We start from the raw sequence: 23,240 nt of genomic DNA on the forward strand, positions 1-23,240 counted from the left end.
GAACCGCTGTTAATCTTGATAACCTTCTGCGGCGTTCGAAGAGTTTGCCCAGGAAAAAAAAAAACCAAACCAAAACCAAAAAAACACCAAAAAACAAAACCAAAAAAACCCAGAAAGCTCCCCGAAACGCCTGGATGCAAGGAGCGGTCCCGGCAGCATCCGCTTCTCTCTTTGTCTTCTCCACCGAGCATCTCCCCGGCAGAACAAACCGGAGAGGAGGAGGAGGAGGAGGAGGAGGAGGAGGAGGCGCCTGCGGGAGAAGAGGCAGCCGGGGCTGCCCAGCCGCCGGGGAGGCGGGTGCTGGGGCCGGGACCCGAGCAAATAAAATACCCCCGGGGCGTCGCTCGCCCGGCCGCGCCGGCAACTACGGGCCGGGCAGGCGGGGCGGAGCGGCCCGGCCCTCCCCGCCTCCCCCGGCACCTCCCCCGGGCCGGGAGCCCGGCGCCCGCCCGGTCCGGAGCGCGGCGAGGCGAAGCGGCATCGCGGCCATGGGTTCCCGGCTGAGCCGGCAGAGCAGCCTGGAGGAGGAGAGCACGGAGGAGCCCTGCGGCGGCAGGCTGGAGGGCGGCCGGGGAGACTTCCATCTCTCCTCCCTGCTCCTCCACCCGCAGAAGCTGCCCGGGGTGCTGCGGAAAGCCTCGCCGGCTCCCTACGTGCGGCGGGTGGGCTGGCTCCGGGAGATCCAGGCCACCATCCGGGAGCACAAACGGGAGCACGCCGTGCACATCCTCAGGCTCCTTAGGAAGGTAAAAAAACCGCCGGCGAACCGGGCCCCCGGGGCGGACAAAGGGGCTGGGCGGCGGGGCCGGGGTCTGCGGTCCCCTCGGCCGGGCGGTGGGAGGCAGGGAGCAAGGGTTTCCAAGCCCCCCCCAGGTCCTGGGCGGTGTGGGTTTGCAGCTCCCCCCGCCTTGGCGGTGCGGGCTCTTTGTGCCGCCTTCGGTGGTTCCGTGCCCCGGCGGTGCGGGAGCCGCCGCGGTCGCTCCCCGGGAGCCGCCGCGGTCGCTGCCCGGGAGCGGGAGGCGACGAGCCGGCCCGGCTCCCTGCCACCTCCCCGAGGGGAACCCGGCCGGGGAGAGAGGGGCTGGGAAGGAGGGTCGTGCCCCCTGGGCAGAAGAAGGGGTGTCCGAGCCTCAGCTGTCCCCATCCGCTGTCATCCCACCGTCACCACGTCCCAACACACCCGCCCGAGAGCTGTCTTATTGCAAGCCCCCCAAAAACGGTTTTGGAGAGGAGGTCTGGGACAGCCTAGGCGGAGAGGAAGAGGTAAAGGGGTCAGTGTATCAGTGGGAGGTTGTTTCTGCCTGCCGCCATTCAGGAACAGAAAAGCCAGTGTGCAGACAGCGTGGTGCCAAACTGATGCTGAGGACAGAGCCCTGCCGCTGGAACGGAGCCATCTCCTCCATCACTCAGTGCTACCATCACTCCCCAGGCAAGCTCAGCTCCCCTAAACTGCAGGCAACTCTGCAATCAGTAGCACAGGGGACAAATCCTCCCTCTGATTTGGACGTAAAATACCATCGGTTCTTAGCTTTATCGTTACAATCGTTGCTTTATCGTTACAAAGCGTTGCTTTGTTAGATAGTGACCTACTTCATCTTGGGAACATCCTGAGTTTCTCGCCACAGTGGCAAATAACCTTTGGGTGTGAGTACATTGGAGCGGGGACTGGCTTGCTGGGGGGCATTAACAGCCCTGTCTCTGCTCTGAACATCCTGGGTTTTACAACACATCCAACAGTGGTGGTCAATGCCCTGCGCTACCAGCAAGTTGCGCTCTCATGAGTAAGAATTTACAGGACCAAAAATTACGTCTCTACTTTTCCCGTCCACTGCCGTAGCGTTCACATGAGGATTGTTACCAGCACCACAAACACTCTTCTTGCCATGCACATAGACTGATAAACCCTCAGCAGAAAGCCTGTATGTGTGCACTGGTATGGCAGACAAGGGTTGAATAAGATTTCAAAGGCAGTTTTGGAAAGGCACTATTACAAGAAGCTTGTGAAGAAAAAGAGGCAACCACTCGCTTCATGAACGTGGCAATGTAACATGAACAGACTTCTGTAGGGTATGCCAGAGGCCAGAACTAAAGAATGTCATTTTCTATAGTGCTCAGCACCTCTCCTTGAGACTGAAGCACTGAAATCCTCCACAGACCTCGGAGGTCTCCAGAAGGTCCATCTGTGAACAGCCAGGGTTTGAATGCTAAGTCAGAGGGCCATCTGGAATGGAGGATTGTTTCTAAGCCCTCCTTTCAGTGCAGCCTGCCAGCTCCTTTCAGGATCAGTTAAACACTCGGCTTCCCCACATCTGTGGCTGAGAATTACCATGTCCAGAACACTCATGTTTTGTTCACTGCCCGACCAGTTCCCCTTGTTATTCACTGTCCCCATCTCTGCCCGTCCATGTCGAAATAGTGACCCTCTGTTCATCTGCTCACGACAGAGCAGTGGGACACGCATCCTGGAGTCACAACACAGCCTTCCTCCGCCAAGTAGGATGGGAACCCATCCAACGCCACCCCAAAGCCTCTGGTTCGTTTTGTGCTCAGACATTTCAGAGAGAGGGCTACACCACTAACGCGTACCACACCCTTCAAGAACTAAACACAACTGCCAGCCAGTCTGGGGTCATGTAATCAGAACCAGTCCTCCTCACATGTCCAGCATCAGCTTCTAAGAACACTATGACCAGCGTTTTTTCCCATTTACAAATTTCCCTCGCTCCTCAACTAAATTCGGCCCTTAGCTTGGTCCCCAGCATGTCCTTCCTTACACAGACCGGCTTACCTCGGCAGTAACACGCTCTCAGGAGTCACGGATTAATGTGTCCCAGGGGAGGGTCTGTTTGTTACCTGTAAAAAGAGAGACACCTTGTTCACTCTAGCGGACAGCGAGGCTATTTAACACCATACCTCATCACTGTGCCTTGGGCCAGGGTGCAAACACCCCAGAAAAGGCAGAGCAATGGTGGGACCGGAATCGCAGCATCCTCAAGTGAGCAGACACGCTCAGCCAGACCAGAGGACACGGGTTCCCGATGCAGGGCAGCCTGCGGCTCCCAGCAGACACAGACCTCGTCCAGCCCTGCAGGCGTACGCCGTGGGATGTAGTTGTATCTACCAGTGTTTTTTGACCTGTGGGCTGTGGACTGCTCCTTGAATGTTGGGAGGGTGAAATAAAGTAAAACAAGCAAGCCAAGCAGAAGCAGATCCACTAACAGAGACGCAAGATCCCAGCATTTTAGAAGACTGCACAGAGATGCAACTGCAAACCACAGGTGTACGCTCACGTGCGCTTGCTTTGTACAGGAACACTTGGACAGCTCCATTTCACATCATCTTACCCGTCTCAGAAATACCCACCTGCAAAAGACAGACCAGCTTTCCTGCTGGTCTAACTGGGCAATGCTCAGCTGAAGCCAGGGGACACAACAGACTTACAGCAGCAAAAAGTCTGGTACAACCTGATTTCCCTGTGCCGAGACAATGGCCAAGTGTCATTTTTAAGATAACGGCACTAAGCCAACTGAACTGGCAAGACTTAAAATATTCTGCTGTTTGCAGCCGCCCTTTAGGTGGTACAAATTTTTTCAAGAAATGAGGTGGGGGGCTGGGAATAAGTAAGATGAACCAGAAAATGCCCTGGGCTAAGAATTTATGGACTATCAACATGAAGTGAATATTTACAGCTATATCATTTATAAAACCCTTGCAGGCAGGATTTATAATGGGAATGCAGATTCATCTTAATGGTATAGCTCCAGTTGGGGGAGTTTAATTACTGCTTTGACATGCACTGCTGCATGCCCAGCCATGCCATCCTCTCGACAGCTTTCTTCATCTGTGCATATTACACTTGGCGTAGGAGGCTCCATTTCCCTGAAGCCTTATGCTTAAGGGAGACATTGGCATGATGCCTTGGTACACTCCTGGCCCACATCCAGCTGTCTGTGGCTGTCTGTCCTTCAGCACTGATCCACTGCTTGGGTTCCTTGGTTGCTCCTGGGTATCATCTGTGTACACACAGCGATTGGGCTGTAAAGCATTCGATTTATTCTCCCTTTCTCCACCAGATCTGTAGCCAGGGTCTCTTTGGTGGTGTGCTCTCTGCTCGACCTAAGCATATCCACAGCAGGAGAGGCTGGATACAGCACTGGCTTTGATTGCTGCTTAGGGTTAAGATCCAACACCTCTGCCAGCTATGGCTCCATCCCTGCTGCTGATGTATGTGTGTACACCCTGCTTTTATTTTCCTCTCTCTTTTTTTTTTTTGAGCTCTCAGTGCATCTTTTGCTGGGTGGTGCCTGAAGCACACATTCAGTGGAGCATCGCGAACATATGGGGCACCCATTTGCTTATTCATTTCTCCTGGCAGCAGCATACAGAATGGGCATAGGACTTGTTTCCTCCCTCAGCTGAGCCCTCCTTGTCAACTGAATCAAACCCAGCACTACCCCTATTAGGGAGCTTTTTTGTTCTACATTTCTGCTCCTGGGGTATTTTTTTTTTCTGCCCCCGGGGTATTTTAATGTGAGTACGTGATCTCTCTTTCCCAGATGCCTTTTTTAAATATTTTTTTTCTTTTTCGCAGCTCTGTGGTACCTCCTGCTTGTAATAACTACATCATATATTAGATCTTAGCTTTCCTCTTAGCAAGAAACAGCTTAGTTCTTTGCAGTATCACCCATCTGGCCCCTGGGGAGGCTTTTTGTTCCCAAAGATGCTGAGATTTCTTCCAGCATGTCCAAAGGTGCCCCATACCCTGGTCTATGCAGGTAAGTTGCACGGACCACGGATGTTCCCCTCGCTCACACTGTGGACAATAGGAAAAGGACTCCCCATGACTGTCATGTATAGCCACCTATAAATTTACCATTACACCCAAAAGACAATACTGCCAGTGCTTAGCGCTTACTGAGAAATTCAAAGCACAGCTAAACTCATACTGACGGGCAGGACTTTGGGTCAGCCAGCCACCACCAGGTCGTATGGCAGTATCTAAATACCTGAGAAAGGTTTGATTCTTCCAGAAAAGCTGAGATTGGAGAAGCAGGTTTAGAGCCAGCCTTCCTGTTCAGTTTCTTCAGCAGATTCACCCACAGAGGCTGACAAAACTGTGAGTTTCTCTAGAGCTAATTCTCTCTGGGCTCCAGCCAGCCTGGAAACGATACCACTCTCACCTTCCTGTGGTACATGGAAACAAGGTGGTCAGTCCCTAGGCTGACTAGCTCAACTTAACACTGCAGCTCATTCAGCTCTCTGGCTGTCCACATCCCTCGTCACAGTAATGCTGGGTTAGACACAGCTGCTTCACCTCTGTTGGATAGTTTCCTGTATTGAGCAAACCAGCTGGCACCTCATCGGATTTGCTTTCTGGTTTCAAAACATGCCACTGTTATAGCTCCAAGGAATCCTGTGGATCTGACTGACTCTTTCTCTTGTAGGACCTGGGACTAGAAGGAACATTCCTCAATGAAGTGCTCTACAAAAATGCAACTTTCCTCAACTTGGTGGATCCCATCTCCCATGACTTGCTGATGAGCCTTGCTAGAGATCTGCAGTGTCCCAAAAAGGTGAACCCTTCCCTCAGCTTGATGAATACTTTGCAACATAGCACTGATGCAAAGAGAGCCCTAAAGGGGTGGCTGATGCTGGGTGGTGCTCAGCAATCCTTCAGAACCAACCAGTGTACGGCCTTAGAGTGGTAGCATAGAGATTGTTGTGCATATTTCTGTAGAAATCAGTTAAGACTACCTCAGAACATGAATGCAAATGAAGGAGGGGGCGGTTAAGCGCACAGAAATCAGGAATTTACTTTTTGTGCCAATAGTAAACTTGATGACAGGGTACAGGCCAGATAAAAATATATGGGGCGGATGGTGGTGCCGTATTCACTGCTATGCCCCAGAGGTTTAAAGCAGCTGGCTTATGGGGGGCTCATGGGGCTGCAGAGGGGAAGCCAGATCTCTGTACCTCTGCCCAGGCTGGTGCCTCTGCAGGAGGAGAACCACCTCTCTCTTCCTGAGCCCTTTGCCATATGTAACTACCCTAATCCAGCATTACATCCCCCCTATAGCCTCCCGGATCTGCGAGTAAAGAACGGTGCTGTAGGAATGCATTGCAACTCAGGGTTCAAGCAGCAAACGCATTATGTGCACGGTATCCCTGCACTGCTCCAGCACTTTCCTTCAGAGAACGAGGAGAGCAGAGACAAAGAAAGGCAAGGCTGAGCGCAGACAAACATCACAGATACCCCAGTCCCACTGCAACACCAGCATCTACTTCTGTTACCCTTTGCCACCACAAACACTTGGATTCGCAATACATCCATTTGCTCATCAGGCTTGGCAAGTGTCACATTTGCTTTATAAGAAGAGCAGTAGAGTGAATTTCTTTATTCAGAGAGAGATATTAAGTACACACAGCTCAGAGCAAACAGCAGTGCCCCAGGGACTACATTGAATGCCTGGTGTAGATCAGTGGCATTTCTAACCTTGTTCTGCCATCTCCTGAGGCTCTCTGATAACAATTAACAAGTCAGGTCTCAATAGACAAACTACATCGAGCCAAAGTTTAATCATCATCATTGGGCTGCAGTGCAGCCTGAAAAAAAAAAATCTTCTTTTCAAGTGTAATTTTCATGCAAATTTTATAAGCATCTACAAGCAGGTGGGTTGCAGCAGTAGTACCTCTTAACCACACTTCACTTGATGTCATCTCCAGCTGTTCTACTTGACCATCTCCAACCTCATGCTGTGCAGTGCCCTTCAGGGGAGGCAGCACGAGGGGACACTACCCTACTCCAGTACCCAGGTGCCTAGCAGATAACCCACTACAATTTTTATATACTTGCATACACCATCCCACCCTCATTTTCTATGTCTTATAGATGCACGTGCTTATCTGCACTGACACATGTACCATTACATAGATAAGATTTTCCCCATTCCTAAGGAAGATGTTGAGTACCTGAGCTGCCCCTCAAAGCCAACAGGAGTTTAATTAAGGGGTCGGAGAGACTCAGTACCCTACAGCACCAGCACCCTTCCCGGCACGAACATCGGCAGACCACGTCCCCTCTCTGACCCTGGCTGAGCATCTGGTGGGTGTAACTGCATTACAGGCAAGCAGGCTGAGTGCAATTCCCAGTCTGTCCGTGGAAATTAAATCAGCGAGGACACGGGAAGGAACGGGAGGGTAATTCTCGGTTGTGAGCCAACAAACACTTGCAGAGCATTGTGCCAGCTTCCGCGCTGAAGCCTGGTGTGCACGTGCACCCAGTTGGAAAGGTTTGCTGTTGTAGGTGAGAGCAGGGTGCCAGTTTACAGCCTTGCCAGCACGGTAGTAGTCTAGAACAAGGCACCTAACCCAAGGACACAGGCCGGTCCCTGTGGGGCTCCTAGGGGAGCTGGGACAGGGATCAGGGGGTGCTCAGCTGAGCACCGAGGCTGGGATTCCTCGCCACTTGGCGCAGCAGAACAGCCACATGCTGGCAGCGCGTCCCCGGGGAGTTCAGCTGATTTGGTGGCTGCTTAGGAAAGTCACAGTGCAGCTGTTGGCCCACAGTACAGCACTTTAACCGCTTGCAATAAGGAATAAATTAGCATATTTCCTGACAGCTTTACTATGTGTTTAGCTATCAAATCCCTAAATGCACATGTTGCACCACAGCTGGAGGGCTGAGGAATGGGAATGCAGGTGTCTGTCAGCATTTGGAAAATATGGTAGAGGGGGCAGAAATCCCAGCGTTCAGCAGCTGCCATTTGCCATTCTGCTTCACCAGAGGAAGAAGGGTGCTGTTCAAAGTCATGGCGATAGAGAATGCACGCAAAAATAAACGCAGGAAGGTAGCGACCATCTTGGCGCGATCTTTTCCTGATGAGTTACTGCAGGGGCTGAAGGGAACTGCTGGCATTGGGAAGCTCCCAAACCCGAACTTCCAGGAGCAGAATGGACCAGAATGAAGTGAGATGTAGTACGGGGAACTCTCAGGTTCCCTGTCCCAGCACCTCCCAGCTGGAGCACGGGAGGGAACAGAGTCAGGGTGCTGCTGCAGGAGGAGCAGGGATGTCACAGGGCACATCTCTCCCAACAAGAAGCATCTCAGGGGTGGGACACGGGTGTTGACTGCTCAACTTTCCACATCAGGGTAACAGACAGTCAGTCCAAAGACAGTATGCAGTTAGAGTTTGGGAAGCACGGCAACATGGTAATTGATAGAGATTTAGCAGTCCTGTAACACAATGAGTTGGCAGCTTGTCTGCACAGCTGGGGATGGTGCTGCTGAGGACACAGCAGTGACGAGCTCAGGCACTCATGCGGACCCTACACTGGGCTTTTTTTGAAAGTGGAGATCTTTTGATGAAAAGGGTGTAGGGGGTCCCTGCACAGAGCCCTTCTGGCACTGTCAGCCACCCCGTGTTCCTGGGTGTTGCCTGGCCTAGAGCCAGACCCCCTGCCACTGCTCTAGAAAATAACCCCCTCTTCTGAGCTCCACTTGCTCCTGGGTAGGGTGTAAAATTGTCACCCCACTCTGGGCAGGAACATGTTGGCTGGCCCGGGGTCCCTTCTGGCAGTGCAGAACTACTACTGCTGCTCCTCCACCCCAGGAGGAGATGGCATGTGGCAGAGGCACCTCAGGCCTTCTCACCGTTCCTCTTTCATCCTCTCTTCTCTTCACCTCCTCCCTTATATACATGCCCCTGTTCCACTACCACCTCTGTTCCTTTCCCATCTTCTTCTGTCCTCCCCCTGACCTCCTGTTCTGCTGTGGCGCAGGCAGAGTCTAAGCTGTCCCTTTGCTTTCAGGAATATGACCCCTGGAAATCCTCAGACAGGATCTGCAGGCAGCTGATTTACCACCTAACCCCCCACTCGAAATGGCACCGGCACGGCATGCCCCGGAGGAAGTCCCAAGCGTGGTAAGCAGCCTGGCAGGGACGGTGTGGGTGGGCACAGAGGGGGATCTGCCAGGAGAAACTGTGCTGCAGCCAAGCTCCATCCCGGTCTGCCGCTACTGCCCTTCTCGCAGAAAGGCAGGACTGAAAACCTGCACGGCAGCCGCTGCTCAGTCTCTGAGAAAACCTCTAGCCAGACAGCACAGGGTCAGTACCAACACCCCTCTCCTTGATCTGGTTTGCCATTTACTCCTTTTTATGTAGTCTTACAGTTCCTCAACCTCTCCCAAGTGCACTGAAATCAATCCCGCTGATTGCACACTGCAGACAACCCTCCCGGCAGGGCTTGTAGGGTGTTTGGCCCTAGAGGCATGGCCAAATCTGGCAGCCTTACAGATACACACACCCACGTGCCAAGCTGAGCTGGCCCCCAGCTCTGCATCCCACTTTGTCCTTGTCTATCCCAGTATAACTTCTCTGCTTGTGGGGAAGGTCTCCCATTACGAGGCATTACCGCAAACAGATCACCCCATTCAGTAGGAACCACTTTGGGATGGCTGGGAGAGAGGTGACTGTCCTTACTTACCTCCCACTTCTCTGCCAGAACCAGGAGAGGGACCTGAGATGGTGCAGAGCCTCACGCACAGGGGACCCAACTCAAAGCCCGTGGGCCACTGACAGCTACTGGATGGCAGCTGCTTTCCACTACTACAAACATATTCAGACACCCACACTTGTTGCCTCCTTGACACTTGCTGGCTTTTCTAACCAGATAAAGAGCAATCCCTACTTCTTGTAAATCTACCCCTTTCTCCTCATTTTCCTCGAGCAAAGCTTGTTCCTATGACACAGATCACTGCTGAAGAAAACAGAGAAGCGACTGAGAGCTCATGTCAGCCCCATTAGCTTCACAGGAATTAACGCAGGATTGGATAAAAAAAAATGGAAAATTGGCAGCACTCTGAGGATGGCCTTGGGCTTTCTTGAGACTTTCAGAGTCTTTGATACATGTGCCAGCAACTTAAAATCCCCCATGGGAATTGACATTTCCATCGTACCTTTCGTTCTAACAGGCAGATCCCCAGTGCATCTTAAGGAATAAAATCCCTAATACCAAGATTTCCAGGCCATCTGTCTCTCGTACCTGTAGCCCCACTTTGCCACCAGATCTGAGCACTCTGTGACTTTCAATGCTCTCATCCTCAGCATCTCACAGGGCAGGACTGCTAGGGACCAGTTTGCAGGTGGGAACCACAGCACAGACCAAGAGACCAGAGCTGAGCGAGTCCTTTTCCAGACCCAGTCAGTTAGATGACATTTTCCCTGTGGGATCCTGCAGAACACTGGAGATGTAGGATGTAGAAAGCAGGTCTGCCCTCGTCCCTGTCCTCTCCCAAGGCAGAGAGGCTTAAAGATAAGAAGTGCTGGAGGCAGGGAGAGCTCTATAGAGGGTGGCTGTCTCCATTTCTTTCCAAGCTCCCTTTTGCTGAAACCCAGCCTCCCTCTGGTTTTCCAAGTGAAAAATCCCTCCCTGCTGGTGCTTAACTCAACCCTGTGCCCCCACGCTCCTGTTTGCAGGCAGAACAAACCTCTTCTTCAGTTGGACTCCAGACTGGAGAGTCAAACTGGAGGCATTCCCTCTGACTGCCCAGCCCAGGGAGAAGAGAGAACTGCCTGCTGTAAAGTCATCACATACAACACAGAGAGCAGGTCTGTGGCCCAGAGAAGAACTCTGGGCCCCGTCAGCCCAAAATCCCCCACACAGGGGTCAGGCCCAAAGTATTGGCCAGGTACAGAGCATCTGTAAGCGCAAGCAGGGAGAGGACAGCAAGACAACGTGCGGTGGAGGGAAATATAGGTCTCAAACGGGTGGCTGCAAGGGGTTACATAATGCACAAAATACTTTTGATTAAATATTAAACAGCAGAGCTTCCTCTTTTAAGACTGGAGAGGAACTGGTTTGCAGTTTGCGGCAAAAGGCGCCTGCAGAGTTGGCATCCGAGGCCGCTGCAAGAAAATGGATGTTGCCAGTAGCAGGGAGGCAAGAAATAGCTGCTTCATTTGGAGAGATCAAGGCCTCATTTTGTCCAGCCAGGCTGTTTTTACCTGATCTGAATTCTCCACTTCCCCTGTCTGCTAGCGGGAGTATTTTACTATAATGTCTGTCTCTGAACCCGCACCCTTGGCTTGTACCCTTCCTGCCTTCAAGGTCCCATAAAAAGCATGGGTGTAACAGCAATATTTTGAAGGCATTTGTAAAATCTAGTGGGGATTTGGGACAGCAGGGAGGAATCAGTGTGTGGAGACCACGTTCACGAACTGAATTCTCCTCTCACTTTTGCACTCTCCTGGGCTTTGGGTTCTGGCTTTCACAGAGCTGATGCAGGACCCCCTCGTTCTCTTCTGAAATGCAATTTCCACTTTCTGGCAGCATGTCAGATGGATCCAGGAGATAATTAACAAGACCAGCCACACAGAGAGCTTAGAGCATCTGCCAGGTTTTAATTAACGTTTGGGCTGTTAAGGAGATGTGGTATGGGAGATGGAAAGGACCTGCAATACTGGAGCCGGATCACGCATCAGGCATTCCTCCCCACTGCCAGATAGCAAACCAGCAGGTCAGAAACAAACTAAGTGTAGGTACATCCCCATCTACTCTCAGTGGGACCTAAAACATCCAGCAAGTACAAACCTGAGCCACCCATTAACTGAAAGCAGAAAGAATAAGATAGATATCTTCAAGCACTCCTGTTTTGATACACAGCCAGGACAGCTGGAACTGTAAACTCTATTAAGAGACAATCATATTTCCACCAAGCAGGAACAGTCTTACTCTATTCATGCTATAGAGCCCAACCAGGTACTAAATATTCACAACTAGACTAAGTTAGCAAAGCATCAAACGTGAGAAGCTGCAGACACACAGAGATCTGTTCCTCTAGACCTCCTTAACCACAAAAAACCTCTGCTGCCCACTAAAGCCAGAGGTCCCACCTGCTTCCACTACCACCTTAAACACTGATATATTCAACCTAGGGCTATATATGACTGCAGCAAAGATGCAATGTGCCTTGCATAGGACACAGCGGGCTGCTGTTTATCCTGTTTAGCTATTCCTCTAAAGAGCTGCCGACAGAAGTGACTGTAATATGGCACCTGGCCCCGAGTCTGGGAGAGAAGTCAGGCCACATGATACTATCAGCCAAGTGCCCCATGCCAGAATCGGAGTCTGTACAGAAACATGGAAGGAGAAAGCTTATTGCGGTACAGTGGACTCTGCGCAACGGCAGCTGGAACAAGTCAGAGATCCAGCCCAGGCTGCGTCTGGTTTCTCTACTTGATTAAACTGTCAGAGGTGATGCTGGGGGGCAGTTTGCCCTCTTCATCCATGCTAGCAGGTTCTTGACAGTGGTTGCCTGCCTTGTACAATGAAGGATTAGCAGTGGTCCCAGCTGTGCAGTCACCCAAAGAGACTATTTCAGCTGCCCAGGTGATACTCAGACAGGTTTGCCATACTGAAAGCAAGGGGTTCAGTTCTCCTTTCCTGCAGAATCCCGTCTCAGGTCTGCAGTTACCAGTCAGCAGCTGACCTTGCTTGGGTTGGCTGCCTAACCAAACAGGGAAGTTGATCTCTTGGGGAATTTTAAAATTAAAATTCAGGGGGGTGTTAAAATTAAAAAGCTGGAGGATAAGATTTCCACAGCAGGGACCAGCATGACTTTACTGCACAATTGTCAGTCCCTTATATCCTAATGGGAATTCAGTTTTAGCACCATTTTACAGTTGTATAGATCACTCACACTTAATGAGCAGAATACATTCTGGAGTGTTGTATAACTCCAGCTTCACTTTCTCATTAAATTGACATTTATAGTGTAAAGAGTAGTGGATTAAGAAATGCTCCTCTCTGCAGATACAGGCTTTTTAGGCTATCAGCACCACTTCTGTCATATTTTGACAAATGCACAATTTTTGGATGTTATTAATTCTTGTTTTCAGAACTCTTGAGGCTTCCTTAATTCAGCATTGCAGGAGAACTACGTGTTCTAGTGCAAGTGCCACCATCTGCATCCCTGAATCTAAGGGGTGTATTACTTTTTGAGGGCAAAGCCACACCAGACTGCAGTTCAGAGCAGAGAGGCAGAAGGGTACCAGGTGAAGGCAGCCTTTGTCTGGAGAGCTGGATCACAGCCTCGTACTGCAATGAAGCAGCTGTGAATTACAACTGAGCTGTCCTGGCAAAGCCATGTCAGGGAAGCTTGTGTATCTTCCACTTGCTTCATCCCCAGAGCTGGCTACTTCAGTGTAACTACTTCCTTTCTTGAGTGCAACGGGTCAAACCTGAATCCACAAAACATGCAGGCAGTAAACACAGAATGATCTTCACAAGCAGGGTGTTCCTGGCACAGAAAGAACCCCAGATTTTTCACACAGTAACTGGTTATGGAAGAGCAAAGGCAGTTGTGTGCACGGAGTTAACTCCCAAACTGCATGCACCTGGGCTTTCCTTTTCACAAGTCTCACCACAGTTTTACTTTACTCATCTGAGTAAATTTCATCTTGGCCAGTCCAAAGCTGGGTGAAGAATAGAATATCCCTTCTGGGCTCATTGCTCTGTTTCTCAGTTATTGATGTGCATTGCTCAGACGTTGCAGCATTAGATGCACTTTTAAAATGCAATGAAAACACTTGTGTCTAGAATAGACTGTAAGAAACAGCTCTAAAGAGCTTTGGATCTTTTTTTTTGTTATTTTCTTGAAAACATCACTTAAGGCTGCAGATGACAGTTCTGGCAGATTAGATCCTAGACTTCACACGGCATGAGGTGAATATTAACTACAGCTTCGTGTCACCCTTATGCAACAGGGTAAATAGGCACCATCATTCCTGCTTTAGAAATAGGAAGCCAAGTCAGAGAATACCAGTCAGTTAACTAAAGCCATATGGTAATAGTCATATGGGAGTGCAGGAACTGCCCCATACAATGTTTTCAAGAAGCTGCTGCTCAGAGATGTCAGCTGGACAGACATGAACTGGTGAATAAATTGTGGGGAGAGGCAGGAACTGTCCCCTGCCCTCATCTTCCAGGGCAGGGAAGCCCAAACACTACCCGTGATCAGGGCTCCCAGCAGCATCAAGAGGCAGGTACATCTGCAAAGGCCGTTAGAGATGGTGGAAGGGGTCACCCAGCAACTTGACACTGCTCTGTCACAGATCAGAAGAAAAAGTCCAAGACTGGCAGGCAGGAGAAGCAGGACACTTTGATAGAGAGACAGACAATGAGTGAAATAATGGAGGCTGGGTGTCAAATGGTAGTTAAAAGGAATCAGCAGGGACCTTGTGCCTTCATGACTCTTACGCAGTTGAAGCTCTGAGAAGAACATAGGCCGATACGTGACATTTACAGCGAGGAGGCAGCATTATTCCCTGCTTTGCTAGGACAGACTTAAATAACGAGGGAAAACAGCCAGAGGTCTCGGATGGATCAAGGGGCAGCAGGAGGGAGGCCAAGGGTTCACAGCTCTCTTGAACACACCTTCAAGGACAGAGGGAAGACGACAGCAGAGCCAGGAGGAGGAGAGGCACTCGGCTGCACCATCACCTATAGATATCCACGTCCCACGCCAGCTGCAAAGGGAGGGTGGTAGGAGAAAGGCTACTTTTGCTCTCCCTTCTCTCCACAGCGAGGGATGTCTTCACAGTTGATCAAAAGAGCTTGGGTGCAAGGATGGAGACGCGACTAAGGGACTTCTGATGGAAGTGGGCTGTTTGTGCACTGCCTCCGTCTTTACAGCGGTGCTGGGCCCAGCCTCAGAACAGCTCAGGCTGGCTTAGTCTAGGTCCGTGCTTTTGGGGCTTCTCTTTCCATGTCTCACTAGAGGCAGCTAAAGCCAGCCCTGCACAGCAGCACCCTGTACCACAGGGAAGCAAAGCAAGGAGATTATGCTAAGCAGGCAATTAAAAAGCCTGGAGTCCATCCCCTAAATCGCTGCTCAAAGCAGAGAGGTTCTCTGAAAGGAAGAGCAGCCAAGAGATACCCGACTCATGGCTAATTAGCCACTACTGGCAGGGCCTGTTAATGAAGGGGGGGGATGCACAGTGATGGGAGTCTCTGGCATCAGGAAAATTTTACATTTGGAGGCAAATTAAGTGTAAAAATAAGAGGGAGAGGGGGAGAAAGCTGGTAATTCCCCATAGAGACAGGCAGGGAGTAGCGGGCATCCCTTATTACTGAAATCCTGTCTGACTCTTGCTGTCTCCTCCCAGCCTCTCTCCGTGGCATGGACACAAGGAGATGAGGGTGGGACTCCAGGAACCTGAACATTTTGGGGCTGAACAAGCTCCTCCAAACCCTACAAAGCTAACAAGAGGTCAAGCACCTCTGTGACTGCTGCAAGCCCCACCAGAGCAACAATTGTGAGCCTTTACACCCCTTCCCTGCAGCCACCAAAGAATTCAGCTGATGAGCAAGAAGCTGAAGGGATTCAGTGCTAATAAAAAAGTGTGCTGAGCCCTCAGCTTCATGGACTTAAAGAAGCACCTGGAAGAGGGCCTAAGGGTAAGGCTCCTTGGGACAGGTCCTGGAGACAAACAACTAGCAATTATTTTCAGGTCTAATTGTTTCACCTCAAGACAGCTCTGAATTTGCTTACATTAGCTGAGTTCTGAGGAGGCAGGGACAGCGACAGAGCCTTTATATGGGGAGAGGAAGATTTTTATCCCAGAAAAAAGCCAAGGGAGGTGCGAGATGGTCTCATCCCTTTCCTGGCCCACATTCCTGACTGAGAGATAGAAAGCCTTCTTCTGACACCTGCAGGTCCCTCAGACCCTTACGCTGTCTGGGCTGATCCTCAGTGGTTCTCACATGGCCAGGCTCATGGTGCAGCCTGGGGACTGCTGGCCCACTGAAGAACAGAGCTGGTAGCTAGGGAAGGGTAAGTGGGAACAAGGGCAGACCCCAAGGAGGGTGTTGGGAACGATGGAAGGAACAACTTCTTTCACTTGGGAAACAAGGAGACGGACCTAGAAGAGCTGTCATCCCTCGGGAGGGCTGGACTAGGGTTGCAAGCAGGGTGCTGACCCCTTATACACGGGAGGGCGGGCAGGCACCGTTCCTCACTGGATGCTGCATCTAGGTCCAGGCAGGCAGTGCAGGGAGAGGCTGCTGATTGCCCTTGCTTCTTGCTCAGAGTTTCACAGAATTTCTCACTTGCAACCGTTTCTCTAGCATCTGAGGGAGTGGGTGTTTGTTTCCTCTCTAGGCTTGCTGCAGATAATACAAACACAGTCTGCTTCTCTGCATCCAGCGTCCAGATCCTTGTTAGATGCAAATCCCCACAATTATAAATCTGCACACAGCACCAGTTGCGGTAGCATTAGGTTAATCCAGCCTCCAGTGCTTTGCAGTCCTCTGCTCACAAGCCCCATGGGCATCAAGAGCCACGTCGCTAAGTAGCTGTTTTGTCTCACACAAAGAAAAAAAGCTTCTGCAGCTGAAGCAATCTTTAAGCCTATTTTACTTGCAGAAATTAGGGGATAATAGATGACCTGTTTCCCTGGAAATAAACCTGTCATTTTCTCAGCTGCTGCACAAGTGTCTGAGAGCTTGGTGTACTGTGTATCGTGCCCCCCACCCCACAAGAGAAATAGAGCTTAGCAGAGCCCCCCCAAAAACACCAAGCGTCAGATAATTCAGAGTAAAGAATCTACCCACGTCTCCCTGTCCCTTTTCTGACAGCAGATATATCTACCTCTAAAGCAATAGAGGAGAAGGAGTGGGCAGCTATTCTGCACCCTGCCCTAGAGCTGGTATTTAGCTGCACCTCTTGGAGCTGCCCAGAAACGCCAAGGAGGCAAGGAGGAGAGCTGCCAGGGTTCACAGCATGCGTGGGGCGTCAGATCTCATGCTTCAGCACTTACCAGAGAGCTGAGAGCCTGGCTGCAGCATTAGGGGCTATGTCCGCCAGGGCGAGGCTTCTACAGACACATCCCTACAAAAGGCATTTTTATAGGCAAGAGAACAACTTAAACACAGGAGGAGCCCCCAGTGCTGAGACAGGAGGCCCAGAGTCACCCTGGCAGGTACAGCAATGAGGGCAAAAGGAAGCAGCAAAAAACACAGGAAAGGAAAGAAAAACAAGCCAGCAAAGGAGGGAGGGAGGGCTCTGGCACAGGACAGGACGCAGGAGGGTTTAAGCACATTCAGCCAGGAGCAGTCCAGTCTGGAGAATCAATTACGGGAAGATAATCTGTCTGCTTGATTGAAGCCTCCTTGGGGTATTGGCTTGTTGCTGGGGAGAGCAGCAGAAGGTACCTGCTCTGCTCAGAGCACGATCCACGACTTATTACTGCAGTCCCTGCGTAGCAGCCAACGGGAGGGGAGGCTTGACGGGCAGAGACGGACAAGCGCGTTGCTCCCGTCCTCCTGACATTTCCCCTCGCTTATCGCCGTCTGCGCTCAGAGCCAAGTCACCCAAAAGGGGACCCCAGGAGCCACTCAAAACTTGTCCCCCGTTAAGAAAGCTGCTGTTGCAGACGCAGCAGGATAAACCGGCACCTGAATGCTGAGGCCCGGCAGAGGGAGCGGTGCTGGCTCAGCCGTGCCCTCCAGTGGTCCCCACTCCCTCCTGGTTCCCATCCCCGTATCAACTGGGGGGAGCGCTAAGGCTTGTTCCTTGTAGATTTGCAATAGGAAGGTCAGAGGAGGCTTTGCACAGGCTCAGGCAAGGCTTGGGCTGGGGTGTCCCTATGTTTGTCTCCTTTCTGTTCCTACACCCAATTCCCCCCCACCCAGGATCTGCAATGGGTTGACAGCACTGGGGATGAAAATTTCCAGGAGCCACAGGCTGCGTTCGCGCAAAACACGCGCTGAAGTAATTACAGATTTGCTTATCCTGTATTACCCCACAACCCCAACAGAGTCTTACGCCAGAGGAGGCTTCTGTCTCATCTCTTGTACCAGCCCCTGCTGGATATAGGGGACCATTTCCCTTATGCAGTCAGGTTTACACTCCAGATTCATTTCTCTCTGCTTAATCTGACCAATATGAATGCACACCTCCACTGTGGATTTGCTGCTTAGCTTTGCTAGAACAACAAGTACTCCATATCAAACACCCAGATAAAAAATCCAGCACAGCTTAGGGGGTAATGCTGTGCTAGGGAGACCTGAAACTCTTCCAGCTTTGAGGCCAGTCCCTGATAGATTTTATACAAGTTGAACCCTTTTTTTGTGGCAGATTGTGTTACACCACTGCCAGTGGTTGGTGACAAACTATAAAAAAAAGCACACGTCATTTTTCCAGGAGAGCTGAAGAAATACAGCTCCCAGGCAGCCTGGGCTGATACCACGCATCCCTTGGATTAGCAGGAAAAGGGAGGCTGCCCAGTGCCATCCAGACTGCAGCATGCACAGTTCACAACTCCTACTGCTACTGCAGCAGCTAAGAGAGCTGCACCACTGCTAGAAGCAATGTGGTTGATTAATTCTTCACAATCCTGTTTGTGGGGCCCTGATATTGGAGAGATATAAAGTACCATCTTCAAGTGAAGGCCCTTTGGAGAACTCACTTGTGTGCTTTCAGACCAATTATAATTCATCAGTACATCAGTCTCTGCTGTTTTGACAGCACAGACAAGCGCCGCTCCCCTTGCCCCTTCCCATGATCCACTGAGGAGCACTCTGGGTCATATGAAGTGTAAACATTTAGTAAGTAATACATAAAGCTCTTTTAAACCTTTAGGTCTGAATATAAGTTATTCCATACTGTTATTACCTCTGTACCATGAGAGCTCATTAGCTCAAATGCATCTTTGCAGATACAGCCTCAGCCTTGCACAGTGAATTCCCATGGGAAGCACAGGGACACAGAGAAGCAGCCTGAACAAAGTGCTGCTAAACCCAGAGCAGGAATTCGTGGGCTTGATAATTGACAGGGCAGGCCACGAGGTCTTTCCACCTCGCGCTCCTACAAGGAAGCTCAGCTACCAGTTTGCCAGTGTTGAATGTGTCCACGAAGGGCTGTTGCCTGCACCGATGCACGTTTATTCACTTGTGTTATTGCATGCTCATAGGGGATTATTAAGGACTGAAATTTCCAGGATGCCATGAACTGCATACATAAAGCAAAGCTGTAGAGGCAGCGTCACATCCTCTCCACAACTGCAGAAGGGCCTGGCAACGCTAAGGCTCGTGGGGACAATCTCACCTGCCACGGGAGCTCCTGCGGTGCTGCAGCCTCCTCCGAGGAAATTGCATGTCCCCATGTACCCATTGCTCTCAGGGACTGGCTGTGCCACAGGTGTGCAGGACGCTACAGAGAGCCAGATAGGAAGAGTGGGGACCTTCAAATTGGTGGTTAATTCTTAACCCACCCTGCTCCTCCCAAGCTCAACAAGGCACTTACAGACCCACTGAGCACATGATTAATGACGCTAGTGGGGGTCCTACTAGGGCTCCCATATCATTAAAGCTAGATGTGCCTGAAAGGACAGCAAGACTAATATTTACACTGCAGGATGAGGTTCTCATATGTTACACCAACACATATTCCTGCTCAAATCTTAAAACATCCCACTGGCTTCTCTAGCCCCACAGCTCTCACTTCTCACAGCACTCTCACAAACCCCCAGTCCGTCGTAAAACTCCACATCCCACTCCCTTCGCATACCCAACAGTCCCATAGCACAGCTTTACCTGCTGTACAGCTTGCCTACCTCCTCCTCACTCCGCTTGCCAGGCAGACAGCAAAAGAAATGGCTGAAACCATCTCTCTAGATTTCTTTTAGCACCCTTATGCCCTCCCCGCCTCCTCACAGCTGCAGCAGATCCCAGATGATCTGCTGACCACAGAGACCCAAATAGGCTGCCACTGGTGCTGCTTACTGACTAAGTGCTGCTTGGGAAGGCTTTTAAAGGGACATGCAGTAAATCCATTCCTGGAGTGCAGTCTGCCTATAGATTGTTTTCCTGATAAAATACCCATTTCTCAGCCTTTTAACACCGCTGGCCTCTGCGGTAGCCCTGCGGCACGGTCTGTTTGCAACAGACCTTGGCATTCACCTGGAGAGGCGGCACACACAGTGCAAACCAGTGCACTTGGAAAGTTTGCTTGCCTTGGTTGTTTTTGCTTTCTGTGCGTGAGTGTCTGTACGCGCACATACAGACAAACCCTTTGGAATGTGCTAGTGGAAGACGCTTTAGCATCCTATGTTTAGCCAGTTCTGGCAAAGTTTATGTGTAAGTGATGAGAACATACAGGAAAGCCCCAGGACGCAGTCTGCCCCGAGGCATGGTGCAAACCTTGTGCTCGTTTCCCCGGTGAGCTCCATTAACCCTTTGCTTAACGTTCTAGCCCACGTTCTTAATGAGTTCTCCCCTGTCGCGAGTACTTTCTCACTTGGGTGAGAGGTGGCTGAGAGCGGTCCCCTTAACGATCTCTCTCTCTCTCCCCCTTTCCGTCATTAGCCTGAAGACCAGCCTGCAGAAGAAGGTGAGCCAGGACTCCATGGATTTGTCAGGGATCCCCCTGACCATGCGGGATGTCCACCGCATGGCCTACTACCTGCAGAACAACGGGGACCACCTCACCTCTGTGGACCTGAGCTTCACCGAGCTGAATGATGACATGGTGCGCCTGCTGCTGCCCTTCCTCTGGGCGCTACCCAAGCTCACCCACCTTTCCCTCAACGGCAACCGACTGACGCGGGCAACCATGAAGGAGCTGACTGACACCATGAAGGACATGAACAAGTTCCCTTGCCTGGCCTGGGTTGACCTCGGCAACAACGTGGACGTCTCCTCCATGCCGCAGCCGCTGCTCGTGGGCCTGCGCAAGCGCCTCAGCCAGCAGACCACGCTGCCTACCATTTACGAGGCGCTTGACTGCGACTCGGAGATCTCCAGCGGGCACGAGGGCAGCCAGCCAGAGGATGAAGCAGCAGGAAGCACCCCGCCACGTGCTTTTTCTCAGCGGGGCTGTGAGAGGTGACTGGACGACAGGCCGGCGCTGGCACGCCGAAGCTGCCCCGAGGAGAAGTCTTGAGTACAAACATCAAGCAGAGGGCCAGCTTTACCGGCTTCCTTTGGCTCTTCTCTCTCGCCTTCCCTGACATCTCCCCCCACTTGCTGTGAGACGAAAGCCTGTTGTCCCCCCACAACGTGCTCCGCTCCCTCCCCTCACTGCCAAACCCATCGCCCACGTTCCAGAGAGGAACCAGTGACTTACAGTGAACCTGGTCCCCAGGCAGGGTCTCACTGGAAGACGGGAAAAGACCTGTCGGAGTCAAGAATCTCCTCCAGCAGCCATTGGGTTGAGGGAAAGGGATGGGGGGGAACCTAAAACAGAAACAGGCTTGTAGTTTACTTCCTTTCTTCCTTTTCCTATGCACCTTGGAAACCTTGGGACCTGCAGCCTTGAGTGTGAAAGGAGGTACCCCAAGAGCCTAGCTGCTGTGGAGCTTAGTTGAAGGGCTCAGAGGCCAGAGCTGGAGCCCGGCAGTGTGTCTCCCTCTTGTGTCTGGCTCCTTTTGTTTTGTGTTTTTTCCTATTGTGTGTTTTGTATTAACGTCTGAACAAAGGGACTTGGTCAGAGACCATTGGATCGCATAGGCTGGGGCGGACACATGGCTTGGAACTGCAGCATCAGGATATTTGCTGTGTGACCGGGGTGAGAGGGAGGGGAAGGAGGTATGTGTTGGTGGGAGCATGGGGGATGGGATGAGTTGGGATGGGATGGAATGGGAGGAGGGGGGGAGGAGAGGGAGGGGGAACAGTCTTGTGGATTAGCAGGATCGGTTTCAAAAACTGTGCTTTTGTACTAAAATTACAAGTTCCAAGTGAAATGGAGGAAAAGCAGACAGCTAAACGCGTAACTGTGGCACTAGAGGAGCAAGCAGTGAACGTGCCAGAGGTGGGCACTTCCCAAAGTAAAGCGCAAAGCTTCGGCTCCTCGTGGCATATCGCGTACCTCGTAATACAGACATGATGTGAGCAGCTGCATTGCCATTTCCAATGCTGTCCAAAAACCAAACCACTGATGCAATATTTCTAGTGTTTTCCACATTGCTCATGCACTATGTAAACATAATAAACAGTTCTCTTGGAAACGCGTGTGAAGCACTACGGAGTCTCAGTGTGTGGGTCGTTCCCAAATCGAGCCAGCAGCCCAGACACTGCAAGAATATGGACCGGGAGTCCTTATGCAGTGCCTGCACAGTGTGGGAGAGGATAACCAGGTACCATTCACATTGGTGAGAGTGGTTCATTCCTCTAAGGCAAGTGAAATGTGGATGTTCGTTTGTGGTAGGCTGCCGCCCTTTGTGTTGCAAGGTGCTAATACCAATAAACTGATCAGACTTTAGCTGGTAAGTCAAGTCCTCTCAATTGTCGGTCCCACAGGAATTCAGAGAGCAGATATGTCTTTTAAAGAGTTAAAAGTTAAAGACACTTTAACTTTAAAGGCATATTAAAACCCCCATATAAATCCTGGCCCTCCTAAATTAACAGTGGTAACTTTGCCCTCCTCTGCTGATTCTCTATGGGAGTCTCAATGCATATAAGCAACTCTCATACACTAAGCCACAGAAATCCACATGAAATAGATACATCTTTCATGTTCCTTGCTGATTTTACAGGACATCGCAACATGAAAATCGGTGATATTTATCAAGCGATTTATCCCCTTTGGACCAAGAGTGTGAGGGCGCTGGAAGGTATTGGTGTCTCTGATCAACCACTGAAAGCACCAGATAGATCCAGTCCTGAGGAAGAAAACTGGGTTTAGAGTGCTGAGTATTACAACGTGACACTGCAACTGCTGGACCCAATCCTGTTTGCACTCGGGTCACTGGATGCTTTGCCGCTGGAGCAGGACCTCACAACCTTCATGTTGCTAACTTGCAAACAGAGGTGTTGTAAAGACTCTGTCCTGCTGACCAAAAAGAGCAGAAGATACAACAAGGTAAAGCAAATATAGCTAGGGCCAGGTGCTACCGGCCCCATCCCAGTGGGGTTAGAAGAGAAAAGGCCTTGAGATAGCCAGAATATGATGTTTGGCCAGGAGGGTGGGGAACGGGGTGTGCAAATGTAGCCAGACCCCAGCACAACCAAAGGTGGGAAGGAAGCACGTGCTCCCCTGCACAGTTGTCACCCAAACCCACTTTTTAGCCCTTCTAGTGAATCTGGCGAAGTGGAGTAATTTCTGTGGCAAAGACTGTATTCGGGGAGCACGAGATTGTTTTACAAAAGGCAAAACAGAGCTGCTCAAGTGACCATTCCCATTACTGGGGGAAGGGCCATGCTGCTTCCAGAGGTCACTGCCTGACTCTCTTCTCACAACTTGT

The 23,240-nt window shown here is 51.0% G+C and overlaps 2 protein-coding genes across 3 annotated transcripts in view; one reads left to right on the forward strand and one right to left on the reverse strand.

Moving 5' to 3' along the window:
- Positions 1 to 19,719, reverse strand: part of GGT1 (gamma-glutamyltransferase 1) — a 61,125-nt gene extending 41,406 nt beyond the window's left edge. Inside the window, exons 1-3 of one of the 2 annotated variants that reach the window (XM_069795134.1) lie at positions 19,614 to 19,719; positions 19,106 to 19,210; positions 2,789 to 2,853 (exon numbers count right to left, since the gene is read on the reverse strand). The gene's annotated coding sequence lies outside the window, so the exon portion shown is untranslated. Of the gene's footprint in view, positions 1 to 2,788; positions 2,854 to 16,817; positions 16,896 to 19,105; positions 19,211 to 19,613 lie in introns of those variants that run through there. The other variant, XM_069795135.1, reaches the window with a different exon arrangement.
- Positions 120 to 22,004, forward strand: LRRC75B (leucine rich repeat containing 75B). The gene is made up of 4 exons (XM_069795136.1): positions 120 to 746; positions 5,445 to 5,573; positions 8,809 to 8,921; positions 20,365 to 22,004. The coding sequence occupies exons 1-4, from the start codon at positions 135 to 137 to the stop codon at positions 20,885 to 20,887; spliced, it is 1,377 nt and encodes a 458-aa protein (XP_069651237.1). The 5' UTR covers positions 120 to 134; the 3' UTR covers positions 20,888 to 22,004.
- The last annotated feature ends 1,236 nt before the right edge of the window (positions 22,005 to 23,240 follow it).

The sequence above is a fragment of the Haliaeetus albicilla genome, chromosome 10, assembly GCF_947461875.1.
Source record: "Haliaeetus albicilla chromosome 10, bHalAlb1.1, whole genome shotgun sequence".
Lineage (NCBI taxonomy): Eukaryota > Metazoa > Chordata > Aves > Accipitriformes > Accipitridae > Haliaeetus > Haliaeetus albicilla.